This window comes from Macrotis lagotis, chromosome 6 (assembly GCF_037893015.1).
Source record: "Macrotis lagotis isolate mMagLag1 chromosome 6, bilby.v1.9.chrom.fasta, whole genome shotgun sequence".
Lineage (NCBI taxonomy): Eukaryota > Metazoa > Chordata > Mammalia > Peramelemorphia > Peramelidae > Macrotis > Macrotis lagotis.
The window spans coordinates 126,039,215-126,063,574 of NC_133663.1; the positions used below are offsets into that span (position 1 = coordinate 126,039,215).

Genomic DNA, 24,360 nt, shown 5'->3' on the forward strand with positions numbered 1-24,360 from the left:
ATAGCAAGATAGAATCTTTAATGTTATTTTTACCACATCTTCTGAAATATTCAAAAGACTTTGATTGTGAGAACTTTGTTTTCTAGGTCTCCAGTAACTGTAGAGGCTGTTGTTCAGTCATTTTATAGATCATATCTAATTTTTCATGACCTCATTAAGGGTTTTCTTGTCAAAGATGCTAGAGAGGTTTGCCATTTCCTTCTCTAGCTCATTTTACAAATGAAGAAACTGAGGCAAACAAGGTTAAATGACTTGCCCAGGATTACCCAGCTAGAAAGTGTCTGAAGTTAGATTTGAACAAAGAATGATGAATCTTTCTGACTTCATTCCCAGCGTTCTATCCAATGCACCCCAGCTGCCCCATACTATAATATTATGGAGGTAGGACCTACAATTGCCAGATTTCACTTCACAAACACAAAGATTACTCCTCATGGTGATTGGCTTCAGGAGGTATGTTAGATGCAAGGACTATAGTCTGGATACTATTGAGGTTTCCTGAGCTTACCCAACTGCAGCTGTAGTAACCAAACTGGCTGGCCTCTTCTGGATGGCAGCAGATAGGATGGAAGCAAGGTTGGTGCTCTGGAGTTTGCTGCTTTTCCTGAAAAAGAGTGCGACAGCTACAAAGACCAGCTAAGATATTGCTTATCTAATGGTACCATATAATTTCTCCTTTCCTGTATCTCTAATACCATTTAAGCACCTTGGGGACTGGTAGACTGAAAAGGATAACCCTCATCAAGGCAAATAGATGACCCTGAATCAAGAAAAAATAAAACAGGAGAATAATGAGAAGGGATTCAACATCCATATTATTTCAGTTCTTCAAAAGAAGGAATATAGATTATATAGTAGAATAGGGGCTATATTTGATGACAAAGGGCTCTGGGTTGAAATTCCAGTTGTTTTCCTTATTTTTATATGATTTTGAAGAATCACTTAAACTCTCTGGACCTTGGTTTCCTCTTCTGTAAAACAAAGAATTGTACATATGATGTCTACTATCCTTTCCAGCTCTAAATATATGATATGATCTTCTTGAATTGTTCTGGCAAAAAATAATCATCACCCCTTGATCAGTCTTTACATGATGTGCCTCTCCAAATTTAATTTGACAATTCCTTGAGTGACAAGCATACAATCTATAATCTTTTCAACTAGGATGTGCTAGAACATGCATTCCTTTAGAATAGACTTTCATAATCCAAGGTCATTTCACATGAAGCTTTGGGGGTAGGACTTTAGTAAAGGGACATTAATATTTGATATATAGAGTGTACTAGAAGTCTTATTGCAGTTTGAAGTTTTATTAATTTAAAACTTTAATAGCTTAAAAATGCATGGATATTGCATATTTATCCATTATCTACAAATGTGTATATAAAAAGAGACAGCATAGTATAATGAATATTCAGTCAGTAAGACCAGGGTTCAAGCCTTTCTCTGACACACACATCAGCTTTAAGATTCTGTAGAAATCACTATATTTACTACGTCACTACTCCAGCTACTCTCTAGACTAAATTGCAAAAGAGCTCCTAATATGCCTTGGTTGAGAGCCCGAGACATGGAGTCAGGAACACCTGAATTCAAATCCTGTCTCAGACACTTTCAAGCCGTGTAACTCTAGGTTGGTTGCTTAAATTCTCTCTACATTCGTTTTCTCATGTACAAAATGAAGGTGATAATAATAGCTCCTAATTCCTAGGGTTGTTGAGAGGATCCAATGAGATAATACTTGGAAAGTATTTTTCTTTTTTTTCTTTTTTTTTTTTTTAGGTTTTTACAAGGCAATGGGGTTAAGTGGCTTGCCCAAGGCCACACAGCTGGGTAATTATTAAGTGTCTGAGGCCAGATTTGAACCCAGGTACTCCTGACTCCAGGGTCGGTGCTCTATCCACTGCACCACCTAGCTGCCCCCAAAGTATTTTTCAAACCTTAAAGAACTACATAAATACTAGCTTATATTTTTATTATTGAAATCACTAATTAGCTGAAAAAATATTTGTTTTATGGAAGTCCCTTTAAAATAGCCGTTATCAGTTTGCCTTAGTAATTGGCATATTCTTTTTCTTTCCTTCAACTATTTCATAAAGACAAGTTCCAGTGCCTGTCTATCATTTCTGCTCATTTTGAAAGAGAAGGAAAATCTACAGAAGCAAGCTTTATCAGAGGACTGAATAGCCCCCTTGAAAGCATTTTAGAACTGGAGAAGTTTTTATGTGATTACATTAATAACAGTGACAAATGCATATAAAACACTTACCAGGATCTGGGATGCAAATAAAACCCATTTAGGTGCCATTCATTTTGGTCCCACCAGTATAGAAAGTACTCTCTCTGATTCAGACTTCCTCCCAAAGAGCTATTGAATGTGTATTCCATTTTCGAGTAGTAAGAGAGCTAGCTAAGTTTTGTTTCTGATGTTATTGCCTTTGCCATTCCTTTTAAACAAATGTTTTTGAAATAATTACAATTTAAAAAATACTTCTATGCTAGCCTTTATGTCAAATTTATTTCACCTTCCCCCATCTAGATTGAATCTCTCAACTATTAAAGAAGAAACAGACAACAAAACAAAAACACCAGATTTGACTATTTAAACAGTCATCCATTCTGTATCTCAGGGTTTAAGGGAGCAATGTCCCCATAATCTGGAAAACCCAAGTTAAAAAAAAATTTAGCCCTCTTTTCGCACTAGAGAAGTCTATTTTTTCCTTTTTTTTTATGTGGTGTTTACAGTATCTTATTGTTAAATTTGGGTTAAGTATTTGGTCTTTGGTTTTATGGCAGTTGCTGGCCTTTGAGTGTCATCTGTGGCTTTCACAAAACTCCCCAAAATTCCCATTTAATTTCTTATGCCAACCTGAAATAAATTGAAACCTCTGGTGGGGAAAGTTAGGATGTGAAAGGGAAAAATGTACAGTAATCTGCCTCTGTTGTCTTCACTGTTCCCAATGGGGGGAACTAGTTACAACTTTAAAACTAGAAATAAATCATGGGAAACATTTTTCTCCCAATCATACTTTCTCAAGCCATGGCTTCTGTTGAAAAGAATGGGGTCTATGACATGAATTATTAAAATCATGGCTCCAGTAAAGTCAAATTGAGTTAATAAAGCATCTTTCCTCCAAAGAGCTAATTTGGGACCTGTGACTTCATTGCTACAGAGAGAACTCTGCATGAGGAAATTCCCTCAAGCAAAGCAGATCAGCAACTGTTCCACAACTTGCAGTCTTGAGTTATTTGAGGGCACTGAGAGGTTATATGATTTGCCCAAAAGAAGGTGTTTGTCAGAGAATGAATTTGAACTTAGATTCTCCTTACTCTGTTCAGCCACCCTAAATTGTCTCTCTTTAAGATAGTAGGGATTACATGTAAGAGTGGGGAAGGACAAGAAAGAAATGAGGTTGCCGGAGCTGGAGGGGGAGCCTAAATACAATAATTAAATAAAAGGGGTACAGTTAGTTGGCATAGAGGATAGAGCATCAGTCCTGGAGTCAGGAGGATCTGAGGTCAAATCCTCAGTAATTAATAACCAGCTGTGTGACCTTGGGCAAGTCACTTAACCCCATTGCCTTGCAAAAAAAACCCCATAAATAAATAAATAAATAAACTGGACTAGGAATTGCCAGAAGTCATCTAATCCAACTTCCATGTTTTGTAGATGAGGAAATTAAGACCATCCCCACCACTTCAGAGAGTTTGAATTATGGGATTGATATCAGGACAGGCTCTGTTCAGGGAAGATGGGCATGTTCTGAATGTCCATGGACTGATCTGACAATTCCCAATTCTATATCTTGCCAGTGTACTAACTTATTGATTCCATTATACTTCATTTTTCTCCTTAATATTCTAGGAAGGTCCACTCTAGGGAAGAGATTCTAGTCCTCACAATTGGGGTCACACTGCTTTGAAGGGAAGAAACATGAATCAATGATGGATCCATTTAGGGATTGAAGGAAGTTCCCCACCCCCCCATCCCATGCAATGTTAGATACGGACAAGAAGACATAGATTCCTTCCTCATGTTCTAAGTTAGCTCAGAGAGGAAACTGGCAAGTAGCAAGAATGAGGATAAAAACCCCTATCCCTATCATACCCACAGTATCTAGGATCTCAAGGATGAAGGGGCTGGCAACTTCTTCTCATTCCATTCTCCAAATACATATTAAAAGATTTCAAAAAAGGATTCAATGCAATCTTTACTCTCTCTGGCATGCAAATAAACGTTTTCAATTATTTAAAAGAAAAAATCACAACAAACTCCAATATCACACAAAGATCAAGAAAATATTACTGCTTACAACTCAGCTAGAATATTAACAAAGAAGCAGAATCTTATCTATGCCAGATATGAATGCCAGTACTATAGAAAAAAAAAACCTCATAAAACATATCAAGCCCAGGCAAAAATATAACAAGCAAAAGCAGAATATCATTTGAACTATGGTAGGCCTATAAATACAGTTCCAAAGTTACAGGCCAACACACATTCCGTGCTCTTCAAGAGAGTCTGAAAAGAGAAGGAAATTAGCAATAAACCAAAACCCTTTTTAAAGAAACCCATTGAAGGAAGAAAAGAACACAAACAATATATAAGTCAGATTAGGTAATATCTGGGAAGAAATTCAATTAAAATATGTGACAATTCTTTTGAGAATCCTGATTTGAACAAGACAGCCAGAGACAGCAGCTGATGAGTCAATATGGGTGGGTAGGCCCTGATGTTTGACAAACAAGCTTTTCTCCTCACCAGGACGTTTGGATGCTACATAAGTAGGAAGCTTCTTTTCATCCTTTAGAGCATAAGGAAGTGTTTTCCTGGAGCGGGCTATTCCAACCAAATGACTTGGAAAAGAGAAAAAAAGGTTTCCATGTTTCCTGTATCCAACAAACTCTCTTGACCTTAGTTTGAACCTCAAAATATTGCCCCAGTAGAGCCTGGTTAACTCCCAAACTTCTCTCTCTCTCTCTCTCTCTCTCTCTCTCTCTCTCTCTCTCTCAAAACCATCTATCTCTGCTCAACAAACATCAGTTTTAGGCAGTATCCTTTTCCTGAAAAAGGATAAAATTACTTTTGGGGGGGGGAGTAGGAATGGATAAAGTGAAGAACATTTGAGTTTAAGTAGTTTCAGTCCATAGTATGAGGTTGGAATGTGCTCCCCAATCTACAAACATCAGACATGAGATGTGATACCTGAAGTGGCTTAGTAAGAGTAGAATTGGGTGAAAATGGGAGTGGGAGTAGGAATGGTTAATGACCAGTTCTCTGGAACCCCCTTTCTAGCTCAGGGTCCCGGGAGACCCTAGAAGAGAGACGACTGAATGTCTATCTTCTTGCTGAGTTGGGGGCTGCTAAGCTTAGGGACAAATGAGAAACCTCCCGGATGAAAACGGAGGCAGAATCAAGCTCATTTTGCTAAGTTTATCCCAATAGGTCTCTTGGGACCTAAAGGACTTTGTTACCCCTACAATGTTCACTCATTGTACAGAAGAGATAACATGAAACACCTGAGGTGACCTCACCAAAGGCCATATTGCCGGCCTAATGTTGTGAAGAACTAGAGGTTGCCACAGGGAGGTTGAATCCTGACAAGAACGGATTCTGTATTGCTCTCTGGTGACTGCCCATTCTTTTCCTGTTGGTTGTTCTTCTCAGAGTTATTGTAGGAATAAAATTCAAATATGCCTCTACCAAATCCACACCAGGGAATTATCAAAACTATTTATTTCAAAAGAAAAATTATTTTTTAAAAGTTATGCTAAAAGAGCCCAGAGAAACTGTCTGAAGGAAACAGGTCAAGGTTTGTTTTTTTTTTCCTTCCTTCCCCTCTTCTAATTTGTTTGTTCTTGGGCTACTATTCTTTTAGAGTTTCTCTTATTTAGTCTCTGACAGTTGGATCTAGAATACAGATCACTATCCTTAGAAGGAAACTGAATAATTAAAGGTCATTCAATATACCGTCATTCTTTTATATAACCTCTAAGGGAAAGGCACTTAGGGCTAACAATGCTAGACGGTTCAATTTTGTAAAAGTAGAATTATAATTGTAATCCTAGAATGCCATGCTTTCTACAGAGTGTAGTCTCTGCTGCTCATTCTTAAATAGCTGCTTTTATGTTTATTTGCCAGAGTATGTAATAGGGTGAACATTCTGCAGCATTCTATTTCTGCAAAGAGCTGATATTCGAAAATCTCAAGTGCTATTCCTACCTGAACAACAAGATATCTAGATATAGATGTCTATATAACTGCATGTGTGTATTAAACTTTCTGTTCCTAAAAAAAAGAAAAGAAAAGAAAGAAAAAAAGACTGTTCCATAGGAATATCCTTTTATTGAAGTTCCCAAAGCATAACAAAGCAGACCTTCATTTCTCAAGGCATAAAAATGTCCCTAATGGAAAATCCCATGAATATTGAATTGGTTCCTACCTACAATAATGAGAAGGGAAGAGAAGGTAGAAGGCACAGGTGCAAGTTTGTGGTCCTCCTGCTCCCCCACCCACCCCACTGCTTCTGTCATCTCTCTCTTTCTCCTTTTTCTAGTTCCATTATCTTTACCTTTCCAAGGAGATAGAGCCTGAACTGGAGAGGCAGAACTGAACTGGCCTGAACTGGAGAACATGAGCTGAATAAGAGAAGTTGAGGTTTCTAGCTCTCTCAACTAGTCCATGTGATATCAATCTTTATTCAGGGGATGAAAATCTATGCCACAAATGTTTGGTGGGAGACCACCTGCTGCCAGGGCCCAAGGCAAAATTTCAAAGTAGGCAAATATTGTCTTTGTCACTTTCCTGTCACTTTAGAAAGAGTTCTCCCACCTCCAAGTAGTGAAATGTTCAGCAAAATTCCATATTCGCCCCCCTTGCGAGCTTATTCATTACAAAAAAAATTGTTATAAATTGAACTGAAATATTATCATTTTCTCCAACCTTCCTTGTGCTATTTGTATAAAATCCCTGACTAGACTCAGACCTGCCCTCTCTCCTCAAATTCCTCTTCTTTTTAATTCAATCAAAATTCCCATGAACACATTTAGCACAGTCTTGATCTGACTTTAAAGATTTACATGCTTCTTCTATATGTAAAGCCCCCTTCTGAGAACCAAAGGAAATAGAATTTAAATGGTGAAGGTGGGGGGAAGGAGAGAAATAGGAGGAATCTGACTTCTTGACCCATTATAAGTCTTGGTTATCTCATAAACTATTTAACAGTAAGATATGAATGAAACCTAGCCTTCCTAGGGGACATTTAAAATTTAGAATAGGAATTTGTGAACCCAAATTAATCTCTGATGGCTAGGATATACATTTTTGTAAGATGTTTTCCTGTGTTCTTGCCTATTCTAGGTAAATACTATCCTCTCTGTAGGATCACTGTGTTTCCTATCTATTTTATCAATGAATATCTACTACAACTGAATCTATACTGCAACCAAAAGGTCATGCTGCCCTTTTCCTTACCTCTCCTACTTCAGTCTTTTATGACAAGTTCTCTGCAAAGCTGAAGAGAGTTGCCAAGGAGATTATTCTTCACTTTATTCTGTTGTCAGAATGAAGGAGTGGGTCAAGCCATGATGATGTTTGGATGACTTGGTCTAGGATGTTACTGATGTCCTGGGATCAGAAATTGGCCCAGAATGGCTCTTTAGAATGAGTAGCACATGTGTAAATGTGAATTTCCAATCACTGGCTCCAGGATTAAGGAAGACTTCCTGGATTGAGTTCTTCTATTCACTGGTCAAGTGAAACTGGCAAAAACATGCAGATATTTGTCCCTATCCTTGTGAAAACAGCAGTGGTTAGAACAGCACCATGGCCCTTCAACTCCCTTACAAGGGTCTCAGGACAGGCCTCTGGGTTCAAAGTTAATTCATCTTGTATCCAATTATCTAAGATCTGTAGAAGAGTTTGGAAACTTTAGTTTATGTGCTGCTTTATTATAGAATCTTCTAAGTCTTCGAGATGGGATTTCAAGAATCCCATACTAATCTCAGGTAATAGGATCAAAGATATAGAACTAAGCAGCTTTATGGATGAGGAGGTTGAGACTTGGAGAGGTCAAAAGTCTTGCCAGGGTTACATAGGAATTAAATGGCAAAGCAAGGATTAGAATCTAAGTCTTCTGATTTAAAATCCAGAGTTTTTTCCTATAGTGCCAAAGTTCAGGAAGTAGAATTTGGGTATACTTCTAGTCCTTGCAACAACATCCTAGAGGGTGGTGACTTAAATTCCTATTTCAGGATGGCCCCAGATGTTTAAGAATTTCCTATAAATGGACCAATTCTAAGATACTTCCAGGTTTTCCATTTTACTCTTGAATGTCTTTGAAAATGTCTCAGGAGAAATTCACTTTCTTGGAGTTCTTTTGTTTCAATCAATCAACAAACAATCAACAACAAAACAATAGGGGCAGCTAGGATAGAGCACCAGCCCTGGGGTCAGGAGTACCTGAGTTCAAATATGACCTCAGACACTTAACAGTTTCCTAGCTGTGTGGCCTTGGGCAAGCCACTTTAACCCCATTGCCTTGCAAAAAAAAAAAAAAAACACCCTAAAATAAAAATCACAAAACAATTGACAAAAGTAGTTCCCAAAGGCTAGGTAATGTGTTTGGTGTTCGGTATACAGAAGGGAAAAAAATAAACCAAGGTTTCCCTTCCCTCAAGGAGTTTATATTCTACCTAAGAATTACTCATTTTTCCTTGGGACTCAATCTGAATGACCTTGAAGACTTTATAATTATCCAAATTTCCTGTTTCTGTTTTACAGTACAGTCATGGAGGGATGAGAGGAGGAACTCATAGGCTATTAGTGAAGCTAGTGCTCTTTTGGGGGGACATACATAAATGATCAATTGTTTTTCTATTGAATCTGATATCTCAGAAGAAAAAGAAAGACCTTTTCAAATATTTCACTTTTGAGACCAGAGTAAAGAAAAAACAATTTCTGGTCTTTGTAATTTCTAATGAGGACTAATGAAATGGAGGATGATCTGAAAATGAGGTCATCCACAGTGAGTTTTGACCAGAGGCAAATAGTTCTTTCTTTTTGCTCCCTAGACCAGATGTTTCACAACTAATTGAATATCACAATATTGCAAATTTTGAAACATAACTTTTGATGCCTCACTTAAATCTATGTCATTATGAACTTTTAAATCTCATGCCTACATTTAGTTCCTGTATTTCTGAATTAAGAAGTACTTAAATTGTAATGACTCGCTTAGATTGCTCGCTTGCTCAATAATGGCAGTTATATATCTGCTCTTAAACCACAGAACACTGAAGAATATTTTGATTCATTCTCATCCAATTGCCTTAAAAAGCTAGACCAGTAGGAAAACATCCAAATGGAAATGAACCCAGGGGTCCAGATTTTACTTTATCAACTAGACAATGCAGGAGAGCTCTTAAATTGCTTTGCTCTTTGCAGCAATGCGGTCCAAATTTTATTATTTGCTTTTGCTTTATGGTAGAAAATTGGCTGTAATAAATACATTTCTTTTCTGCCTCATTTGATGTGATCTAATGTCTCACTTAATGAAATCTAATAGCTACTTGCATATTTTTTTTTTGGTCTATTCGCACTTTAATCTGGGTAGCTAGATGGCACAGTGGGCAGAAAGACCTGAGTTCAAATGTGACCTCAGATACTTATTAGCTAAGTGACCTTGGTCAAATCACCTAACTCTGACTATCTCACATCCAGAGTCATCTCTAAGCATCCTGATTCATATCTGGTCAGAAGAGAAAGTAAGACTGGTAGCTTAGTGCAGCAACTCTTTATTCAAATCCAATTCACGTGCATGGCATGGCATCATCTCCTTGATGTCATGGTTTTCTTAAATAAAATACAAACAACAAAAGTCAATCATAAAATGATACGCCTGAATGTTTTTGAGATAGTCAAGGGATCTTTTATTCAATGAAACACTTGAAGCAAAAACACCAACCAAGATAAATAAACAAACTTCTCTCAAAGGATATGAACAGACAGTTTTCAAATGAAGAAATTAAAGTTATATATAATCCTATGAAAAAATGCTCCAAATCCCTATTGATTAGAGAAATGCAAATTGAAACAACAATGAGGCAACATCTCACACCTATTAGATTAGCCTAGATGAGAAAAAGGGATGATCAATATCGGAGAGGTCTTGGGAGGATTAGGATATTGATGCATTGCTCATGGAATTGTGAATGGATCCAACCTTTCTGGAAAACAATATGGAACTATGCCTAAAGAGCAATAAAACTGTTCATACCCTTTGATCCAGCAATTCCAATTCTAGTACTATACCCAGAAGAAATGTAAAAAAAAATGGGAAAAGTTCTACATGTTCCAAAATATTCATAGCAGCTCTTTTGGTAGTGGCAAAGAATTGGAAATTGAGGGGATGCCCATCAACTGGGGAATGGCTAAACAAGTTATGGGACATGAATACTATGGTATACTGTTGTTCTATAAGAAACCATAAAAGGCTGGACTCTAGAGAAGCATGGAATGACTTATGGGATCTGATGCTGAGTGAAAGTAGAGCCAAGAGAACAATCAACAACATTATGAGATGAACAAACTTGATGGAAGCAACTCGTCTCAACAATCTAGAGAGCTAGGACAACTGTATTTGACTGGTTATGGACCCAACCAAAGGGAAAAAAGACAAAGCCAAATCAAACACACAGGGAAAAAAACAACCCTTCTGAATCTGATGAACACTTTATAAAAATTATCTCTGTATCTCTTTCCCTTAATCCTAATTCCTCATGCCAAAAAAGACTAATTTGTAAATATGTTTAACAAAATATTTATGTAAAATGCTAACCTGACTATTCCCCGCTGGGGGGAGGAGAGTGGGAAGGGAGGGTGGAGAGAAATTTTGTAACTGGATGAAAATGGATGAAATGGATGAAAATAAATAAATAATTAAATTTTAAAAAATAAATTAATAATTAAATTTTTAAAAAACCTCTCAAAGGAATGAGTGATAGTGTGATGTTGCAGATAGAGAACTGGTCTGTCTCATTAATCATGGCAATATGACACTGAACAGATCATTTAATTTCTTTGTTCTTTGAGTGCCTCTCTTAAGTCAGAGGAAATTTCTTTAACTGTCAAGAAATTGTCAGCCTGCACTGGGAGAAGAGATTCCTAACTTTCTATATATCTGTATCAAAGAAATCATAGATCCACCTTCTGTCTCAAAGGAGAGGAAGTTTCTATTCTGTCACTTTAAGTGAATAAATGAAAATCTTGAAAATATGAATACTGAAGTTGGAGATGAGAATTTAAGCCTCTATATAAAGTACCTGAATCTGAAGTTATTTTAACTGATTGACTGAACCCAAAATCAAAACCACTTTAGAGTCTCAGAATGTCATAATCATTCCTCCTCTGTCCTTGTTATGTTAATAGCAATAGTTAACATTCATATAAATCAATCTCCTTTTGTTAGGTATAGTCAAATTGGATCTGATTCTTCTGTTAATGTGGACATTTGGAGGTTCGAAGCTGATTGTGAAAATTATCTTCCACACTGAAAAGATTCAAATATGGGTCTAACTACAGAGAGGTTCTGCTGATGGAGGACTAGCATAAGTAAAGAGAAGTTCAACACCAGAAAGTTGGCCACCAGTTGATTGGGTATGGTGATCACTGAACTGGATTTGGAAAACCACAAATTTGAGTCAGATTCAAATTAGACTTTGTCCCACAAATTCCAAGCAAAATATGTCTGAAGACAAGGACAATTTCTTAATTGTCTTAAGGACTATGGGTGATGGGGGCAGCTAGATGGCTCAAGTGGATAGAGCACCAGCTCTTGAGTCAGGAGTACCTGAGTTCAAATCCAACCTCAGACACTTAATAATTACCTAGTTGTGTGACTTTGGGCAAATCACTTAACCTCATTGCCTTGCAAAAACAAAATAAAACAAAAAACTATGGGTGATGGGGAAATTGGTGAATGTAAGCATTTGCATGAAGGCTTTTATAAAATAAAATTTATTGTTAGTACATTACACATTAAGAAGCATTTTATTTACCTCCTGATATGATATTTTATTAGGCAGGTATAGCAACACTAAAGTCAAAGCATATTATCAAAGCTAAGAAATACATTCTTACTGTTAACAACTAATAAGCTATAACAATGGGAAGTAAAGCATTCATCATATTCATGTTATGTAAATGACTTTGCTCAATTGTTTTCTGGAAATATAATTTTTTCAACACTTGGTGGGAAGGAGAAGGTGGGTTTTGGTTCAGGAGTGTTTGCCACATCAAAACAAAATGTATGAATACTTTTTGTTGAAGTATATAAGCTACAATGTTTATTTTATATGTCTAGTTTAAAATGACTGTTGTCCTAGACATGTAGTCTCCAAGACAAAAGTCATATCATGATTTAAGTTCAAAAAAAAAAAAAAGAAAAAATGTATCTACTTCATTGATTGCTAACCTGATGAAATTTTCAGAGAGAACGTTTTCTTTTGACAGTTTATGAAAGAAGTGTGCATTTTTTCTGGAAGGAATCAAAGCATTAGAACCGGCTGCAAAAGAATACTGAAAAACTAATTGAAGTCTCTGTTCCTTCTATTTTGGTCAAGGGACATCAAAAAGTCTACCCTACAGTAAAAACAAGTATTAGAATTGGTTTGATACTAAATAGCAAAGGATCGATGCATTGTTCTTTAAAGAAGATGTCTAGAATTTATTTGCCCTTATAACAAAAACAAGTTCTTTAAAACATTATGTTGACTTATTTTATTAACACTTTCTGCTAAAGTTCAGCTGTATAGGAAAAGGCAGTGTACATTCAAATTCCAAGATTCTGCTGAACTTATTTATATAATGCAAGGTTACATTAAACAACTTACCACACTGCCTATAGAGATCATTAAATCAGTTCTATTTCTCATTTGTTGTCCAAATTAGATAATAGTGTGAACAGTACAAGAGGGACTTTATTGAGACTTAATAGACTGTATTTACTCTTTATGTCTAAGACATGATGTCTACACTAATGCTCTAGGACAATTCATGCTATTGGCTTTGGAGTTAAAAATTCCAAAACACCAGAGATCTTTTCTCCTTACTGCCTTAAATTAATAATAATAATAATGATTTAAAATATGCAAATTGTTTCAAATACTTTAGAAGTACAAAAAAGAACTGGATTTGAAGTGGGAGAATGTATTTAAATCTAGCCTCACTTCCTACTTGAGCAAGTCAATTTCTTTATTCCAAAATGAGAGGTTTGATTGCCCCTAAGGTCCATTTCAGCAGAAAATCTATGATTCTATGATCCCATTTGAGCCTCACAACAGTTTTATTAAAGGTGGTATAACATACACCTCCTATCCTATATTAAAGATAATGAAACTCAGCTCAGAAAGATTAAGTGACTTATCCAATGACACAGAGCTCTTAAGTGGCAGAACTGGGGATTGGACCTAGGCTTTCTGACTCCAAATCTACTACTCTTTTCACCACATCATGTTGCCTCAGTGATGAAGCAAGGTCATCAATTATCATCATTCTCTCTACCAGAGCATACTATTCTGCTTCTCTCGTATAGTACTGGAAAATGGTTTCATAAGCTAAGCAAAGGGGTACTTCAAAGATCTTACTTAACATCACCAGTATTCTTGCTTGATGCTACATGTTATTCTTTGAAGTACTCAAATGAACAGTTGGGATATTTTTAAAAAGAACATCTATCTTTAAATATCTCTAAGTATTAAAAAAAAAATCTCATCATGCAGGATGGGTCATGGGAAGTAGCATCACCTATGTTGGTCAGAGTTATTTAAGAAAAAAAAAGAACACCCTATTATTACCTTATCAAACTGTTGTCATACAAAATGACATTCAAAATTTCCAATCTTTTTCCCAAGGAAAGGAGATCTAATAGCTGCTCTTGGGTGTATCCTTTCTCTGGGTTGTATGGGTGCCACCTGCTCTTGCATCATAAAGCATCAGGTTGCAATTTTATTCTACTATGGTACCACCCTCCTCTTAAGATTCTTGAAACTCTGTAAGAGATGCTTTTGATCTGAAGTTTCTTTCTATATCTCTATTATTTCTTAAAACTGGTGGAATGCAATGAATTTAGGAACTCTCTCTCTCTCTCTCTCACACACACACACACACACACACACACACACACACAGACTAACATGTCACAGTTGAAGCAAGGCATTTTCATCAGAGGACCAAAGAAATGACAGTTCCTTTGAGTCTCTTCTTTATTGCCCATCTTTTGTTTTCAAATATGCCCTATTGCTGAACCCTTTTCTGAGGACGTTTGTTTGCAAAGATCAGCTGTGGGATGATAAGTAGTCCTACTTACACTACCTTTGTTATAGGTCCCAGGACTTCAGTTCAGATGGAAGAAGCATTCTGGCAATATGTATAGAGTGCTGGAATTGGAGTCTGGAAGACCAATCTTGTCTCACACATGATATATGAGACTGGGCAAAATGCAACTTTTCCCTAGCCTCAATTTCCCCATTGTAAACTGAGAGAAAGTTAGACCAGACAGATCCTCAGATCCCTTTCATCTTTAGAGTTTCATGTTCTTCATATATTTCATCTTGATTGTGTTTTATAGGTAAAATGGATGAAACTGCCCAAGAAGTTGCATGTGACCCTTCAAGGAAAACCAAAGTTTGCAGTCTCCTGTTTCTCTGGCTCCTTTCCATTTGGTCTGAGATGGATGGAACACTGACTCTAGACTGTCTCTGGTTCCCCACCATGAAATTTATCTAGATTCAGTTTTCTGCTTTTCTCACTGGTGACCTATTGCCTGTAGGCTATACACTTATTCATTCTGAAAATGATTGTTAAGCACTGCACTAAGATACTTAGCTTTGTGGATAGCAGAGTTTCATTCAAGCAGGTTCATTTTCTTAGTAATCATAATCCAATCAATCAATATTAGAGCACAAGAAATGTGAAGCAAAAGGACATGCACACACACACATACACACACACACACACACACACACACACACACACACACACAGAAACACATGCACAAACCCACCCACCCCCAAAAGTATATAAAATATATTTTTAAGAAAATATATTGATAAATTAAATGCATTGGACAAGTTTTTAATATATCTTTCTTGAGATGAAAGGAATATCCTCACTCTCTTAAAAAGCAGATTAAAAATTTTCACATTTAAAGCCATCTGGGAAAACATGCTGGTTGATTAAAGTTCAGACTCTCTACTTAGAAAATAGCTTACACCAAATTACACTGAATAGAGTTTCAGAATCAAGCTTCTTTTTCCTCCTCCTTTTACACTCTGCACTCGGCTGAATGCATAGTGATCTCTCTTAAGACATTTTTTTCCTCCTTTATTTCTCAGACTCTCTCCAACAGAAATGCTTTTCTTTGTAGAGAAATAAGGCTTTTCTTTCATTGCCTCTCTCCCCCTTGATGACATGAAGTATTCAATCACAACCAATTTGCAGATCTTGTTGTGCCCGTTTGTTTGTGTTCGTCAGCTTAGTCACCTGTGCCAGATTGTCGAATGCATGACCTAGATAACGCAGATACCTCAGTCAACAAGTATGATCGTGCTCCGAAATGGAAATGTTCTGGAGACTTTCCTATCCAGCCCTTTCTTCCCTTTTGTGATATTTTCTGTAACACTGAGCCGAATTTTCCTAGCCTGGGCTCTGTGTCAAAGGTCCAGGGCACATTGTTGTTACCCATTTCAGCCATTCTCTCAGTTCAGGTCTTGAACAAGGTGTCAGATTCATTTTCTAAGCCTTTGTAAGTCACCAATCATGCAACCCAGAGCAGATACAGAAAAACAACTCTCCCCTCAGACAGTCAGGAACATTGAAGGGAATGTAGGCATCATTCAGCAAGCAGATCATATCAGATGCAGCCAAATGAGTTATTGCTCTCAGGAATGAGTCACTTTCCCCTACAAAATTAAGGAGAAATCCAAGGAATGGTAATTTTACAAATATGATTTTTCAGAGAAATTGCCACATGACTTCAGTTTTATTGTGGTGAACTGACCTGACAATTTTCACTTATGTAACATCAATCAGAGGTGGATAATCTTTTTAATCTTTAAAAGGGGGGTGGGCAGACCTGGATCTGTGTTTTCATCTCTGAAGATGAACTTCATTGAGATAGGTCATTAACTTGGTTGTAATAAATTGTATTAAAGTGTCTAGGGGCAACCCTAGCATAAACCAAAACCAAAACCAAACATCAAGTGACTTGCTCATGATCATTCAACATGTCCCAGATACAGAATCTGAACTAATATCTTATGGAATCCAAGGCTAGTTCTTCATACAGCTTCTCATTTTACAAGGGGAGGGAGCTTCAGGGGCCAAATTAAAAAAAAAAAACAAAGGCAAAGTATTTCAGCATTAACACTTTGAATTGCTTGGTAGAGAGAAAGGAGAAATTGGAACATGCTAATTGCCAGTTATATAGCCCTAATTTTATGTAGCCAGATGTTTTTCCCTTGCTATATGTACCTTAAGCAGCAACAGAGGCTTCCCAGCTTCTAATCTCTCAGAAGGTAGTAGGAAATATTGCTAAAAAAAAGGTCAATGTGTCCTTAAGAAACTGAGAGAATGCAAGGCCAGGCAGCTATGATGCTTTTGGCCATAAGCAAAAGGTCTAGAATACTGTCTTTGTGTCCTACTTTCCAAATGGCTGAAACTCTGGTCTCTTTCCTAACAAGATCCTCTAGTTCCTTGCCTGTTTGTCATCAGGCAATAAGACATCACCCCAAAATGAAGCCCTGGAATTAAACCAGGTGAGAAGAACTTTTTTTTTTTTAGGTTTTTGCAAGACAAATGGGGTTAAGTGGCTTGCCCAAGGCCACACAGCTAGGTAATTATTAAGTGTCTGAGGCAGGATTTGAACTCAGGTACTCCTGACTCCAGGGCCAGTGCTCTATCCACTGTGCCACCTAGCCATCCCAAGGAGGACTTCTTGAAGTAATATGTTGTTCAGTACAACTCTGGAGGTATCCCATGGAACAGAAGAGTGGTCAACAATGACCACATATGTAAAGCTCAAGGGAGGCAGCAAAGTGAAAATCCAGGAGGACAAAACGATTTTACCAGAATTAACCTTACCCAGAAGGTAAGGTTACAGGTCAGCTACAGGCTGACAAGGTACCATTTCAGGATTTGCCCTCTGCACAGCTTCCACAAACAGGAACAAAATATAATAGAATATGTTTGCTTCCTCCACCAGCAATATTTTCTAAAACATTTCATTTATTTTTTTTAAAACACAGATCCTTGTTTTAAAAAGCAACAACAACAGTTATTTCTTGGGAAAGCAAACATTTTAATCTGCTTTCAATCACTTAAATTAATTAATAATAGTACAAAGGGTCTCTGACTTATCAGGTGATACTCTACAGGGGATCTTAATCAGGGCTCCATGAATGTGATTTATATATATACATATATATATTATTTGACTGACTATTTTTCAATGCAATTAATTTCCTTCGTAATCCTATATTCTTTGTTTTATGCATTTAAAAACATTCATCTGGAGGTAGCTAGGTGGCGCAGTGGATAGAGCACCAGTCCTGGAGTCAGGAGTACCTGAGTTCAAATCCGATCTCGGACACTTAATAATTACCTAGCTGTGTGGCCTTGGGCAAGCCACTTAACCCCATTTGCCTTGCAAAAGCCTAAAAAAAAAACCATTCATCTGAAAAGGGGACCCATAAGTTTTGCCAGATGGTCAAAGGGGTACACAGTCCAAAAAAGATGAAGAATTTTTTATTATATAATGTTATGTGGATGTTTGTTTTATTTCATGAATTAAAATGAAATAAAAATTTTAAGGTGACATAAAAAGAATTTATGCTCTAGCAGTAAGAATTTTAGGACACGACAGGCTATTATTTTTGATGAGGGGCTTTAGTGAACCTCACATTTTAAAACTTATACAGCTACTTATTATTCTTCTTAATAAAGCAGCCCTCATAAACAACTGTGGCATTGAGATATCCCTCTTGTCAATACATTATTTGGCAAGTGCTAAACTATAATACAATATTCTCACTCCTTGGGTATTAAATATTAAAGGCAGTAAAAATGGGACTGATTAGACTACATGACTTTTGGAAGGCACAAGAGAAAGCAAAGTAGATTAATCAAATAAGTAAAAATCATATTTTGTTTGATCGATAGATTGTCTAGGTCTGTACTACATATTTAATCTGATCTGCCTTCACATTGCTCCCATTTCAAAGTGAATTTATTATTTCAGTCCTTTTCTGTGCATTAGAAGTGGTAACATGTTAGTGGTACAAGAAAGCCATTATTCAGAAATGCTCTCCCATTGGGAGTCAGACCAATTCCTGGTCTTCAGACTTTCTCTACTTTTAAAGCTCATTCTCTCTTGGAGCTCTTCAACTAAAGCTGATACATTTTAAACACCATGTTAAACAAAAAAGGTAAAGGATACAAAGAAAAGCAAAGAAATAATTCCTACCCTCAAGGAATTTATACTGTATTGGAGAAGAAATTAACAATCACATTGTAATTCTCCTAATTTTTCAAATTTGTAAGTTCAGGGATGGATAGATGGATATAGATAGATAGATAGATAGATAGATAGATAGATAGATAGATAGATAGATAGAAGAGCTATAACCCATATTTTATATATGTCTATATATTACATATATGCACATACACACAGGCACACATACACATGTAGTTTACACTTCTTTCTTCATTGCTTGACAAAATTTGTTATCAAGTCCCAACACTCCTTCTTGGATAATGTCTCTAGGCTTTATTTTTTTCTTTTTAAGGAATCTCTGCTAACAAGCCCCAGAATAATTTCCATAGAAATGCAAAGTAGACATCCATTGAAATGTAATTTAAAGGGCACTCCAAATGCTAAAATGTTTCATTCATTATATTAATTTTTCAGTTCATTTATCTAATACCCACCAGGATGAATGATAGGTAAGCAGTATGCTTAGAGTGAAGGATGGGAGAAAGGTAGGTAAACTGGATGGGAGCAAAGAGAAACTTGATCTATTTCACCTTTATTTAAATTGAGTCTGACTTATCCTATCTCAAATCATCACTATTTTTAGCACTTAAATGCTAAATACAAAATCATTTCATAATTATTCACATTTAACTTTGCAATTGTCCTCTTCTTGTTTCTCATGCATCTGCTTTAGGATCTCCAACTATATAGGGAGTTCCTTTAGAATAGGGACAAAATTTTGCTCTTTGAAATCTGTCATATTGAATGCATATTGGAGCCATTCTAGAAGCAGATTCTAAAATATATCCAATTAACTTACTAGTCAGTTAATCAAAGTAGAATCGACAGCATATTACTGAGCTCAAAATCATTAGCTAAAACCATTTGTGCCTAATTCTATTTATGCTGCATATGTTGCTAGACAAAAATAAATGTGTGCATATTATCCCCAATATATTGAAACTTACAGTTTAAGATGCATTGAATTTGGAGTTAGAGATAATGGGCTTAAATCCTGCTTCTGACACCTGTGTGACTTCAGACAAATCATTTAACTACTAAGTTTTACTTTGTACATCTGAAAAATGAAAGGGTTATGCTAGATGACATCAAAAATCTCTTCCAACTCAAAATCTATGATCCCCTGGACAACATCAATATATATCTATATGTCTTTACACATACATAAGTATATATATTTGTTTTTCAGTCACTTCAATCATGTTCAACTCTTCATGACCCTGTATGGAATTTTCTTTGCAAAGATACTTGAATGGTTTACTATTTTCTTCTCCAGTTCATTTTATAGATGAGGAAACTGAGGCAAATAAAATAAAATGATTTTCCCAGGGGCATATAATTTGTAAAATCTGAGACCAGATGTCACAGCATTATTCACTGCATCACCTAGCTGTCTTGTATGTATACATGTGTATGTATGTATGTATGTATGTATGTATTTATATAAATATATATGTAAACACTCAAAATATAAAAGCTCCCCTTGTTCTCTTATTTAAATTTTTTATTTTTTGTTGTCTAACCTACACACTTCTGTATGTGTATGCTCACCTGCATATATGTATGCATATATATGTTCATGTATATATGTATATAATACACACAATGAAGTGTATAAGCTAAAGAGACAACAGAAATAAAAAAATAAATTTAATGATTACATAGAAGCAAAGATGCTTTAATGCTATTTCCAACATTATAATTAAGCTATTTGTTTCCTACACACATTTTAAGGACAAAAACTGAATCACTCAGCCTCTTACTTTTAATTCTACCATTCAGGCCCTCATCCCACTCACAGTTCTTAGATCAGGATCTTTCAACTCCTAACTTAATCCCTTTTTCATTCCAATCCTATCTGCCAGGAATGCTTTGCCCCTCCCCCAGTCTCTGAGTTACCCTAGCTTTTTCCAAGACCAAGTTCAAATCCCAAATCCTGGGGAGGCTTTTTCTGGTCTCCCTGCCCCTGAGTTACTGATGCCTTTTGTTTTCAGATTACATTTGTCTAGCCTGTTTGAGTCCTGTATCTGTGTACCTAGCTATTTACATGTTATCTCCCCCATTTGAATCTAGGCTTTTTGAGGGCATGGATTGTTTGTTTTTTCATTTTTATTTTTATTGTATACTTTCTATAGTGCCTGGTCCACTATAAACCCTTCATAACCCTTCATGTTGACTATGGAATGACAACTATGGAACTCATTACAGTTCACTTGGCCAAAGCCTCTACAATTTATTAACAATTAAATTTGTGAAGTTCTGCCTCCAGGAGCTTATATTCTAATGATGGAGACATTTGTAAATCAGGATAAATCAGGATAAAATAGGATAAAAATAGAATAGACACATAATATCAGCACTTATGATACTGTAGATACTATAGACCAGGAACAACTTTGTGAAGAACATGATGTTTGTAATAAGTCTCTTTTATTTATTTATTTGTTGGTTTGTTGGTTTATTTATTTATTTATTTATTTGGGGATTTTGCATGGCAATGGGGTTAAGTGACTTGCCTAAGGTCAAACAGCTATGTAATAAGTCTTAAAGGAAGCCAGGAGTTCCTTTCTAAGGAGAAGAGAGGAAAATATTTCAAGCATGGAGAACAGTCTGCAAAGGCATGAAGATGATTGGGGGTGGATCTCAAATATAAAGAATAGTAAATAGGTCATTAAAAATATCTCTTGTAGGGGTGGCTAGGTGGTGCAGTGGATAGAGCACCAGCCCTGGAGTCAGGAGTGCTTGAGTTCAAATCTGGTCTCAGACACAATAATTACCTAGCTGTGTGGCCTTGGGCAAGCAGCTTAATGCCATTGCCTTGCAAAAACCTAAAAAAACATATCCTTGTATCATATTCTTTAATTGTGGGCATTCCTTAAAGCTCTATCCTGGGCCCTCTTCTTTTTCTACATTCTTTGTCTTGGAGACCTCATCAGATGTATATATCCAGTCCTAGTCTTTCTCCTGAGCTTCAGTTATATGTTACCAACTTCCTTTTGAACATCTGGAATAGGAAATTTCTTTGGTAACCCAAACCTAACATATGCAAAACCTAACTCTTTACCTTTTCCTCTAACCAATTTCCCTCTAAAATATCCCCTTTCTGTTAAGGGCACTGTGATTCTTCCTATAACTTGGGTTCAAAATCTTGACTTCATCTCTCTCTCTCTCTCTCTCTCTCTCTCCCCTTGTGTATGTATCTAATCAGTTGCCAAAACATCTCATTTCTTACCTCCAAAATATCTTTCACATATATCCTTCTCTCTATTTACATGGCTACTACTCTTCTTCACCTCATGCTCTCTTGCCTATTCTCTTGCAGTGGCCTCATAACTGGTATCTCTGTTTCAAATCTCTCCCTGCTCCAAATCATCCTCCACCTATCTGCTAAAACAATTTTCCTATTTAATCATATCTCTTTCCGTTCTATTTTTTCAACAAACTCCAGTGACTCTCTTTTGCCCCTAAGATCCCATACAAATTTTTCTGTTTTATATTTAAAGGCCTTAATAACCTGACCCCATTTTTATTTTTACAGCTTTATTTCCCAGTATTCCCTTTCTCCAGTCCAGTCAAACTGACCTTCTTACCATTTCTCATTTGTGGAGGGTAGGTGTCTTCTGTATCTAGAGTACACTGTCTCCTGGCTTCAGTCTCTTAGAATCTCCTTCTAGCACATGTAGCATCTTCTACATGAATCCTTTACTGATGTCCCAAGTTGCCTTCCCTCCAAATTGCCACACACACACACACACACACACACACACACACACACAGAGTTTTACATCACCTATAGATGATTTTGAACCTGTTATCTCCTGGCTAGATTATAATCTCCTTAAGACAGCTGCTGTTTTCTTTATCATTGTATCCTCAGTCCCTAGAACAGCACTTTACATTGACTTGATGCTTAATAAAGACCTGTTGATTGATTGATTTGAAGACAGGGTCCCATGAGAATCTGAAGATATGACATTTGTTCATCATTATGCAAAATTTTCAAAGCACAGCATTGATAAATGACCTTAATAAATCAGCAGAGCTTCTTTAGTTGTAATCCTGGATCAGTGAATTATTTGAATTTTTCCTTTTAGAACATTTGATTAGGTATGCATAAGTGAACTCTTTGCTGTCAGATTTCCAGTATTTTGGACTGCAATCAATCAATCAGTCCCTCCCTTATCCTGTTATTCTTGATACTTAGAGATATCTAAGGACCATCCAGTCTCTGCTTAAATGCCTTTCAATAACAGGGAATTCACTACCTCCCCAAGCAGCCCATTCCTCTTCAGGGCAGGTCTAATGATTAGGAAGTTTTCCTTATGTTGAGTCAAAAATCTACTTACACTACCCAAGAACAAGTGGACCAAATGTACCCTGGTAAATAAAGGTTTTATTACTATGGTAACTTAGCAAGTAGCTTAGAAACACAGAGTGTACTTTGTGTAGACTGTCATGTGATTTAGAATCAAACATAGTTGAAAATAAACTGCCTTTCATCCAGAAAGTTCTGGAATATTAGTGAGAGACAACATGACATAATGGAGCAATGGATTTGGAGTCCAGAGAGACAGGCTCATATTCTGACCCGGATACTTGTACGATTATAGGGAAATAACTTACTCAGAAGCTCAGTTCCCTTATCTAAAATATGGATCTAATATTTTTTACTCCTTGTTTCATTGATTATTATGAAGAAAGCTCTTTGAAAACCTTCATCAAATGTGTTATTAATATCATCTTTTGATGAGATTTAAAATTATATATTCATATATCTAAACCTATGTATTTTAAAATAGGAACAATTTTCCAAATTTCACTTGCTGCCATGCAGGACTCCTATATCCAAACTCTATCTGCCTTCAAAAGATCTCAGAAGCAGGATTATCCACATCACTTTGCATAGCCCTATATCTAATCATCTTTTACATGATCAAGTGGGGAATGGGTGTGTGATGGGGCAATAAGGTTCTTTTTTGGGGGGCGGGGCAAAAACTTTCTAAGTACATTTTTCTACGGGAACACATTAATTTTCCTTGACTTCTTGCTTCTAATTCCCAGAGTATATTGCCATTTCTAGGGTTGTTCTACCTTTTTAATTCCTGTTGTGGGTGTGGCAATATGCTTTGAGTTGGATTTAATTTGTAGCTACATTATTCTGTCTAATAGGAACCAAAATGCAGTCAAAATAATTTCCCAAGGAATAGCTGTTATTTGTAAATATAAGGTTGCTCATTTTTATTGTGGATTGTGGATGATATTTCCTCAATTGTCTCATGATTCTAAACCAGGCATTCCTCTAGTATTTACAGACCCTGAGTTACAGAATTGCTTTCTTATTGAAACAATCCAAAGAAAAGTCATTCAGAAAGTGGCATATCAAGGCTTTTTAAAATGCCCCCTATTATAAACTTTGTTCTATGAAGGAAATATTGGATTCAGTTGATGAACTTGCCACTCACCAATCAACAAGGTATGTTTTCTGTCAGAGAATGATTACTAGAAGCCATCATTACTAGAAACCATCTATAGTGGCATGGCTTCTGTTTACAAAAGAATCCATTGGTATATGAAGAATATAGGATACAGAAGGCTAAGATAAATGACAAAATATTTAAGAAAGGATATGAACTGCTAAATGGCACAGTGGATAGGATGCTGTGCCTGGAATCAAGAAGATCTGAGTTCAAATTGGATCTCAAACACTTACTATTTTGTATAATACTGGGCAAATCTCTCAACCCTATTTCCCTCAGTTTCCTCATCTATAAAATGAGTTGGAGAAAGAAATGGCAAGCCTCTCCAG

The 24,360-nt window shown here is 36.4% G+C and overlaps 1 protein-coding gene across 1 annotated transcript in view; it reads right to left on the bottom strand.

Moving 5' to 3' along the window:
- Positions 1-470: 470 nt before the first annotated feature.
- Positions 471-24,360, bottom strand: part of KLF12 (KLF transcription factor 12) — a 687,410-nt gene continuing 663,520 nt past the window's right edge. The window contains exon 6 of the mRNA XM_074191810.1: positions 471-604. Coding sequence (XP_074047911.1) covers positions 486-604 — 119 coding nt within the window. The 3' untranslated portion in view covers positions 471-485. The remainder of the gene's footprint in view (positions 605-24,360) is intronic.